Raw genomic sequence first — 10391 nt, forward strand, 5'->3', positions numbered from 1 at the left:
CCAAAGATTAACTGGCATCGCCTAGACCCCCAAACCTACACATATAGAATGGTGGAAAAGGCTTTGGAAACTTTCAAGTGTGCTACGCTAGCAGAGGGAAAGCCTTTATCCCACATTGTTTGTGGGATAGGCTCGTTTAACGTTTAAGTCCAAAATAACCCGTATGATAACTGTCAAAAGGCAAAAGGCTTTTGGTGTGAAGAAGACTAAAGCCGGTGGACCCCACATGCATGTGTATCTTGAGGAAACCAAAGTTTTACAATAGATTGGTGAAAATGGAGGATAAAGCTTGAGAAAGTTTGACTGATTGGACGGTGACCACGGAGGATCTAACAGCCGTCGCTATGTCGCAAGATAGAGATGCACACTGGTTTAAACCCGCGACTTGGCGACTAAGCACATGCGAAAAAAGGGAGGTTAATGAGCACGCAAGTCTGAAGTGGATCAACGACCATTGCTATATTTCAAGATGGAGTTGCATGACCTATATCCCCTACGACATAGCGAATACCAAGGTGGAAGATGAGGTGTCATCCCGATAGATCTGCAAGCGAATTAGGATGTGCCACGCGATGGAGTGTAGAAGAAGAACCTAGGTCCAGTGGCAAATGAAATGGCAAGACAGATGGTTTTTGGTGGCAGTCGAGGCGGATCTGCGGGCGAACCAAAAAGTGAAACGCGACATAAACAGACAAAGAAAAGAGAGAGTCACTCATGTAGGATTAAAGGCCGAGCAGATGAGGAAGATTGGACGGTCGGACAAATCAATCCAATGGTGGTCGCTATACCGCGATTGGAAGGTGCTCGATGTGTATTCATTGCGACTAACCGTAGCAATAGGCGGTAGAACGAGGCGGTTAAGGCAAACGGTTGAAGTGAAATAGTCCGACAGTGTTGAGCTTATCGAACAAACTTAGGTTGCGATGGATCTCAAAATAGACTCACCGAAAGCCGTAGTTTCGTCGACATGAGGTTCATCGAAGAAATCAATAGCAGTCCCATCGAAAACAAAAGGTATCGATGAAATTATAGAATCGATAAAACACACAAGCAGTTCACCGAAGGAGGAAGTTTGGCCGAAAGATAAAGGGTGATCCGCCAGTGAACCAGAAGAGGATACACGACACAAATGGATGCGTAACAAAAGGGAAAATTCCTGAAAATAATAAAAGGGAAGCACATTCTCTGCTTTACGTTATTTGAAAGCACATTAAAGATAAAATTTATTTATATTTGAATGACTGCCTTGAGTATATATTTTAGGGTAAGGTATTATTTAATATGAACGGATGCTATGTTTCCAATAATGAAGGGAAATACTTTGGTTTTATTGGACTATTTTAAACAAGTATTTATACAAAGATATTTGACTTTTCAAGATATAAGGTGGAGTATATTTAATTTTCAAATCAAGGAATTTGATTGGCTCATCTTTGTGTGCAGAAAATAATGAGAATATAATGAATACTTGCCAAGGAATTTTATCAAGGCGGAGAATAGAAGACATATTGCTAAAGCATCATTTAGTATTTTAAGGGTTCTCATTTGTAATTTTTATTAAACCAAAGGTTGTGTCCCTTGGAGGGAAACTGTTTGTAACTCCCGTTTGTATGAGAGGGTGTGTCCTTTCATATATGTCTTTTCATTCACATATTTATGGGGAGTCATTTTTTATGTAAAAAAAAGAGGTCAGAAGAACAACGTAAGGCTGTAGGTATTGAATATCATTTTGTATCAGAGAAGTCTATAGGAAGAAGAAGTATCATTTTATGCAAGCAATCTATAATGAAGTATTTACAAGTGCATCTTATGTATGCAATCATTTCCTGAAGATTAATATACAAGGTTCACTGTTTCTTTTTCCAAATATTGTGTACACTTTTGTGTTGATGAGTTATCTTTGTCCTCTTGATAAATCTGTTTATAGATTTTCTATGATGTGAATCACATACCGTTGCATTAAGTGAAAGAATGAGTTCTTATTGTTTATGTAACACATACTGAACCTTCATAGTTGATGAGAAATTGTCTCTTGAGTTGATAAGATATTTTGTCCACAGAGTGTCATATATATCCCCGGATAGAGGCACTGGTCTGTTATTAATCTTTTAAGGTTTTGATCTGTATGAATTCAAGGTCCTTGATAGAGAAACGTTCTTCCCAAATCCTATATGAACTGATCTATGCAGATTTTATTTAAGTCCTGAAAGCAATCTCATTTTCAATATACATTCACAATCATTTCTTTTCAAAGCATTCAGTTAAAGCACATAATAGAGCATAGTTGCAGAACAATAATTTGCCAGTTGTGTAAACTTTCTAAAAGGTTTAAATCCACTATAAATAACCTCTTTTGTGCTTGAGAGGAAGAGGCACACCCACCTTGGTTCAGTGGAGCCTAAAGTGCAGAGGGATTTGGTCTTCGACCATCCCTGTTCATTGGCCAAAGCTGATTGGACTACTTGAGGATTTGGCAAGTCTTTTGGTTTTCCAATCTGTGGTTTTGGGCACCAATAGGTCCACCCCACCGTGCTAGGGAGATAGATACTAGGTCCTAACATACACACTAACATCAACAGGATCCAACCACCCCAAGAAAAGTTCAGTACTAACTTCAAGATCTACCATTAGAGACTCGTTACCACAATACTACGAGTAAGGTGCTAGGGTGCATTAGAGGAAGAGTGTCATCACATGGCCCCTTCTAGGGTACAAATGCAGTATCCACAACCTTTCATGAGGACAAGCTAGCCGACTATGCCAACTCCAAATGTCTTATGGACGAAAAAGCAATGCCAACTCCATATGTCTCAAAGATGGACAAGAAATGCTAGCTCCATATGTCTCATAGACGAACAAGAAATGCCAGCTCCATACGTCTTACAGATAGACAAGTAATGTTAGCTACAAATGTCACATAGATGGAAAGCCATCTTATCAAACCCATCCAGAGCCTATACAAGAACTCAAGGACATGGGCAAAGGAAAACTTAATTATCTTAATTAATGTGTTACCTCAGTTCATTATTATGTTATCTCTTGTTAAGTAATTCCACAATGGGTTACCCTGGGTGGCCACTTTTGGCCCTGACCCCCATTGTGAGACACTCCCTCCTAAGACTCTGAGCAACCTTCCCACTAGTTAACCCAATCCTAGGGTAGAATCTAGAACAAACAAAATTGAATCAAGCAAGGGATTCATTGTTGTAACAATATAGCCTCAATACCATAACCACATGGCCTAACAACCACAAAGAGGAGATTTTGCCACACCTCTAAATTCCAACATGCTCAATTAGCAACATCCAAAATAAGGATAAAGAAATAGGGTTTTCCAGACCACCCCCTAATAGCCTTTGTGATGCTATAATCCAATCAAGCATTTTAACACTAAGACAATCTATAAACATAACATACTTCAATAAACTATGCAATAGGACTTTAATGATAATGCCATATCAAAAAGACGTCACCATCAATAACCACGTCAATTTATTTAACATTACAACAACACCATTGATCAAGGGTATAGTTTTAATTAACATTAATAAGGAATAATTTAAATAACATTTATATTAATCATTATCTAACTAAAAATATCAAAGAATTCAATTACCTAAAGAATAAATAAATACATTGTTATCACTCAATTCTATTTACCTAACGCTAATTAAACTTAATCAATTTAAACTAACAATATTATTTACAATTGTTAATTAAATTATTAACAACATACTTTCAAGATTATAAGGTTACACCTATATATATTTTGTTATTATTATTATATATATCATTTTATTTGTTATTATACATTCAAATATAAATATATTTTACATCCATTTGTAACTATACTTTTAATTTAGCCTTTTATTAAATTTCTAGTTATATTCATAACTTTATTACATAACCATAACACAGTTGTCAACGATCACACTCAACTGACTCAACTCACATTTTGCAATGGATGACCTAGCCGACTTAGACCAAATGCATGCAAAGGTTAAGGGTGCTATCCCTGCCCTCACATTGGAGCAGCAACGAGGTGGACACCTAGGACTGGTGTGCTATCTTCCATTGCCATCATTAGAAGCCAATAGGGCATGGGTAATGCCCACTTCTTACCCGAGTGAAGACCACTGAAAAGTAGAACTAATTATTTTTTATAACATTTTACTCTAATTAAAGAAAATGGAGATCATGATCATACTCATTATTACATTCAACTAACATTTAGGAAGCCAATGAATCTAATTGGAACAATAGCTTATATAACAATACTCAACTAACAAAACTGGCATCTCGTACCTGAGTTCACTTTTTGTATAGTAAACATTGTGTCCTGATAAATATACCTGCATACCTATTTACACAACTAGATGAACAATACACAATCTATTAAAGGTTGGATACATAATCATCAAGATAAATCATATCATTACTTTAACTGGATTAGTCATATAAAAATTTACTGTAGAACTTGCAAGGGTAAACACATAACATAGGAAAGAGTGGCAAGTTCAGACATATTTAGAGAAGAACCAGACCTAAGGCTAGACCTATAGTCTCGGGGGCTCATCGCAGATGGCCTTGCCTACGTGAACTCGCAGAGACTTCATAGTTCGACTAAACAAAAGAAATCGTTAATAAAAGCAGGCACACAACCCTTTCTAGGGCCTCATACCCCAGACATATCTCTCATCGACTGCCACCCACTTAGGTGAAACAGGGACAAAGTGCTAGATAGCTTTAATATAAAGATTATTTATACATAGGTTCCCCTACAAAACTACACAAAGGGTCTCAGTATGTGTTCCAAACATCAACTCCAACACTAATATAAGACAATATGACACCTTAAAGAATTTAAAATATTTAAAGTGCTAGTTATAAACTATATCTTACATTTTAAACTAGATTAATACAAAGGAAATACATCATATAATTCTTCATAAATTTATCTTAATTTCCAAAATAATATCTTCATCCTAAAAATCTTTGGGATAATTATTGCATTCAAGGGGTAATCACTAACATATGGAATTCACATTCTTTCTCTCTCCTTCTATAACTCTATACATAAGAATAAAGGAGGTAATATGCTGATATAAAATATAGAATTATTGTTAACTATCTTTTATTTTATTTTATTTTTTTATACAATAGAGTGAATTTTTTTTTTTTTTTTTTCTGATAAAAGTGGACAAGTCACTAAACTTAGATTTTATTAAATTTAAGAGTTGAAAATACATAACGGGTTCAAAGGGCATACTGGTAGGAAAGAACCAGCAAGAAAACCTCCGGTTGTGGCCCGAAAAAGAGAAAAAAACTAAAATTTAGATCCCCATATACCCAATTATAATCTAAGTTTGATCACCCTCCCATTACAGAGCTTTATCAGAATATACTTGACGTCATCCAAGAAACCCCATAGACCCATTACATACTTGATATAAACACCCTCCCCTTACATGATTCTTCGAAGATGCTTATCATTCTCCATAGGACCCAAAAAGAGTTTTGAAGAATAAATTTGTAGAAAAGGGGAAGACAACACGCTTCTATGCTTGACAAGATTTTGTAGCACCCGCCCAACCAATATAACCAGCAGGTGTGTGGAAAAAACCATCCCTTATGTCCCACAAACAACAATATTGCATGTCAAAAAGATGAAAGAACCAGATGGAATCATACCCCTGCAAAAAAAAACTTGTGGGCAAAACCTGTTATACTCAAAACAGAGACCCAAGAACATGCTGTCATGTAAATGAGAGCCATGAGCTAGGCCCTTTTAATGGCGGAGAGGAAGGAGGCACCATCTGTATGGGAGGAATCCACACTGGCACAACTTGAACATTAGACAATGCTTCTAAGAGGAAATGCAATCCTGCAAAAACATTAACCGCTGCAGCCAAAACATCTGGAGATATATGATCTAAAAGAGCTGCCAATTCAAATAGTGTGTCATCATATATGTTAGATATTAGCCCATTCCTTAAAACTGAAAGGAGTTCCCCATACCACCTAGAGGCTAATAACTGAGAACGAGTAATAAAACTAGCATATGCAAAATTACCAAAATCAAAGCGGTAATTAGAAAGAGCATTATCCAAATCAACCGAAGAGTAAAAGTGTGGGTTGAAAAATGTATCACAAATTGCCCTAACCATAGCAGGATCCAAAAGCACATCCATACATACAGTGAGAAACCGAGATGCAATATCAACAAGGAAACAACCTGGATTATCCACAAGCCATCGCTTTCCCAAAACTTTGCGAATAGCCAGAGAAAAATCCACCGAATGAATTTGAAACAAACGCCTGAGCTTCTCATCGTCCAAAACAAAAGAGTCTTGAAAATCATAGTGCTTGCAGGGCAATAGAATGCGATAAACCACTGATTCCATCAGAAAAGCAAATGCAAAGCCAGGAGAGACAAAGAGAATTAAAAGAACCCAATGCCATCATAAGATAGTAATAACAACCATGAGAGGACAACACACTAATAAAAAATGATGTCATTATCCAAGCCGCCACCCGAAGCAAATAATGATGATATTTTCAAAGCAGCTCGACACCAAGAATGCAAGACATAAACAAAAGCCGCCATCTTATTACACGATGATGGCAATGCCCATGTGAAGCCTAAAACCAGCCAAGCAAATTAATGATTGTAGATATCCACACAAACAAAATTACTGCAAGGATCACCAACTTTTGCCACGTTATGAGAACATGGAGAAACCAAAACCGTGCACACAACAAAGGCGAAAAACCAATTATAAAACTTATGAGGGAAGGATTAACCACGTACAAGAAATAACTCCCCCGTACCCCAAAAACATACAAACATTACTTTCAATAATGACACCCTGTGTGGCGAAAAAATCGAAGTGCATTCATATGATTTAAAACTTCCAGCCACCGTACATAGACAAGCTTTTTGCACATGAGTAAGAAACAAAAACTCTTGAAAGTGATACCAAAGAGTAAAGCACGATAAAAAACGATTTCCAAACACCATAAGACCACTCGGATAGAGGAAGCAAAAGCCTCGAGCCCTGTTTGGGATTACACACAAATTATGTCAAAATAATACATCAACGACCCAAAATAAGATACCCCCATTTTGAACTTTTTATCTGAAAGTGAATAATATAAGGGGCGTGCTAAAAACAACATTTACAAATGAAAGAACAAGCACCCATAGTTAAAATCAATAAGAGAAAAAAATGCCCCAACCTGCTACTTGACCCAGATATATCTCCATGACATATGTAACTCATGAATTAATAGAATTTACTGTAACAAACCTCTCCAATCCTTGAAGAAAATACACACATTAACATCTACCCCAAGAACAGAGATATATAAGTACTTCAAATGCATATAGAAATAAAAGACTCCTATCAGCACAAAAAGAACAGATACAGACTGTACTGGGGAGAGGATAATATGTATACTTCAATGAGAAATGAAGATAAAGAGAAGGCACTAATTATAATGTATTGCCAGCTGCCTTGCTGCCTCCCCAATCCTCAAGAAGTACATATATTACCTTCTAACCCGCTACAAATTTGAAAACTTAATATTTGGGAAGAGGCATATACTCGGGAAGGACATCATGAGGAATGTCATCTCTTTCCACAATCTTATGAAAAACAGCCAAATCAATTGCCAAATTAGCCAGGAAATCTGCCAATTTATTCAACTCTCAAAAACAATGAGATAACAAATAGGTATCAAAAAAAGATAATTTCTCCAAAATGTGGTCAATTAAATACTTCAAGTGCCAACAATTACTTTTACAATTCAAAACACTTTGGATAACAACCATTGAATCCCCCTGAATGTGAAGATGTTTTATTCCAAGGGAAATAGCCATGTCAATTCCAAGTGACAGAGCTTGACATTCAACAAAGTTGTTTAACTGAGACCCAAGGGCATGACATTGAGCCAATATTAAGACTGCCTTGTGATCCAGAATAGCCATACCAGCCCCTGCCATACCCGGGTTCCCCTTGGAAGCACCATCAAAGTGGAGTTTATAATGACCCGAAGGAGGAGGAACCCAGGTAGCCACAATTCTCTTATTTTTGAAAGCCATACCCTTTGAAACTGACCCATGGGAGGGAATAATAGACAAAGATTTCCATGTTCTTGTGATCATGCCATCCCAATGGGAGAAGGATGTCAAATGATCTAAATTCTTATGAATATATGACAGGGCCACCTCCGAGATAGAAGCCTCTATCTTAACCAATATGTCAGAGAGCAACGAGGATGATTTTTTGAAGATCCTATTATTTCTCTCTAACCATATGTTCCAAACAATGATCGATGGAGCTATGATCCAAAGACATGCATAAAAAGAATACAGGAACAAAAGAGGCCAAGCTCTGAAGTGTGAGAGGAGGGCCCCACTAGTAACAAAAGAGCGGCCTAACTTCTCGAAGAACCAATTCCAACATCCTAAAGCAAAATCACAATGAAGAAAAAGATGAGATGATGATTCCAATTTCTGATTACATAAAATACAAGGAAAGACAACAGATAAGCCCATCCTATCCAATCTCATCCTAGTAAGAACCCTGTCTTGCACAACAAGCCATGTAAAGGCTCCAGCCTTCGGCAGACATGCAGGATGCCAAAATAATTTGTAAGGCCAAGAAGAGAGATCCTTTCCCATTATAAGGGAATTATAGCCATCTTTCACTGAATACTTTCCAGTAGAGTTCTTGGTCCAAATCAGCTCATCATCGAGCTCAGACAAGATGATTATTCTATTTCTAAGAGTAGAATAAAAATCTTCTTTAAGACTAGAACTAATAGGAAGAAAATCAATCGACTTCCACTGGGCCATCACCATATTGCCAACATGAACTACAGTGAAATAATCTGATAAGCAGGCCCCCCGCTTATCCAAAAGAATAGATTTCAAGGGTGACCAATCCCTAATAGAATCCATAGGACAATGACCATTCCAAGTATCATCCCAAAATCTAACTTTCAGACCATTATGCACAATCCAAGAAAGATGCGGCATCAAGACTCTTCTACATTTTACCATGAAATTCCAAATGGCCGACCCCTTAGGTAGAGACTCAGCTCGAAATACAGACTCCCTATCACCATTGGAAAGGTACTTGGCGAACATGATTCTAGCCCAAAGGGAGGCTGGATTATCATATAATTTCCACACTAATTTGGCCCCCAGTGCCAAATTTTGATTTTCCAAGTTACGAATTCCAGATCCCCCAAGTTCTTTAGGAAGACACACCTTATCCCAGGCTAACAGAGGGATCCTAGATTTCCCATCCCTGTTGTTGTTCCAAAGAAAAGACCTCAGTGTATCCTGTAAACTGACAACAACTTCCTTTGGAGCTTTGAGATTTGACATTAAGTAAGTTGGCACCGCATTCAAGACTGACTTTATTAACACAATTTTCCCCGCCATGGTAAGCCATTTGTGGTTCCATGCCAAAATTTTCTTAGACACCCCTGAAACTATTTTATCCCAAAAACTAACCTTAACCTTGTTAGCAAAAAAAGGAACACCTAAATAAGTACAGGGAAGAACCCCGAGTTGGAATCCCTGAAACTTTTGAAGCTTATCCCGGAGCAGGGAATAGAGTGAATATTTGATCTTCTAAACTTCTTAAATTTCATAAATAAATGGTCCATCATTAAAATTACCAATCAATCATGTGGGAGACTTAGTATTTGATTTTCCATTACATTGCTAGTTACTTTAATATCACTCCTTTAAATTCTTTGATATAGAAGTATCATTAAAAAATATATTAATATTGATGTTAGAATTACTAGATAAGATGTAAATAAGTGGAATAAACAATTAGGAGCAAAATCATTTCTTAACTATTTTAGAATTCGAAATAAATCTTCTTTCTATTTTTGCCAACAAGATCTCACATTATTGTATGGAAACAAATCTATTATTTTTTAATATCCGTTTTATAAGGTAAAATAAAATATCTCTTCATTCTATTTTTACAAAAATCTCATTTTAAGATTTTGCATCAATATTAAATGCATGTCTCTCAATCACTTCTTTTATATCAACACTAATCTAAATAATAACATTAATAATATTACATTCTTTAATTTCATAGTCACGCTACCCCCATAACTATTTCACTTATTTAGAATAACAAGCTCCTTCTTTTAAACTAGTGATCAATAAGCGCACATTTATTTATTTAATATAACAACATGAAACCAATAATAACACATTCTTATTCCAAATTACTATTTAATATGACTAAAATAATAGCTTTCTAATTAGTAAATTAAACATATAATTTTATAAAATAAATACATATTCAAAATAAGTAATTTATTAATTTATAATACTTTGTAAAAAAAGAAGGAAA

At 36.2% G+C, this 10391-nt stretch overlaps 1 protein-coding gene across 1 annotated transcript; it reads right to left on the minus strand.

Annotated features, from left to right (window-relative positions):
* Nucleotides 1–7582: 7582 nt before the first annotated feature.
* Nucleotides 7583–9454, minus strand: LOC131858877 (uncharacterized). The gene is made up of 4 exons (XM_059212344.1): nucleotides 9065–9454; nucleotides 8536–8851; nucleotides 7832–8115; nucleotides 7583–7708 (listed from the first exon to the last, which is right to left on the minus strand). The coding sequence occupies exons 1-4, from the start codon at nucleotides 9452–9454 to the stop codon at nucleotides 7583–7585; spliced, it is 1116 nt and encodes a 371-aa protein (XP_059068327.1).
* Between the last annotated feature and the right edge of the window lie 937 nt (nucleotides 9455–10391).

This window comes from Cryptomeria japonica, chromosome 10 (assembly GCF_030272615.1).
Source record: "Cryptomeria japonica chromosome 10, Sugi_1.0, whole genome shotgun sequence".
In the NCBI taxonomy this organism is placed as follows: Eukaryota; Viridiplantae; Streptophyta; class Pinopsida; order Cupressales; family Cupressaceae; genus Cryptomeria; species Cryptomeria japonica.

Bases quoted from the DNA above. Each gene is read 5' to 3' on its own strand.
- LOC131858877 (XM_059212344.1), bottom strand. From the start codon at position 9,454: ATGGCGGGGAAAATTGTGTTAATAAAGTCAGTCTTGAATGCGGTGCCA. The intron at 8,116-8,535 runs GTATTTTATGTA...CCCATGGGTCAG, and splicing joins CTTATCTGTTGTCTTTCCTT to TTTCAAAGGGTATGGCTTTC. The intron at 7,709-7,831 runs GTTGTTATCCAA...TGTTTTTGAGAG, and splicing joins ACATTCAGGGGGATTCAATG to TTGAATAAATTGGCAGATTT.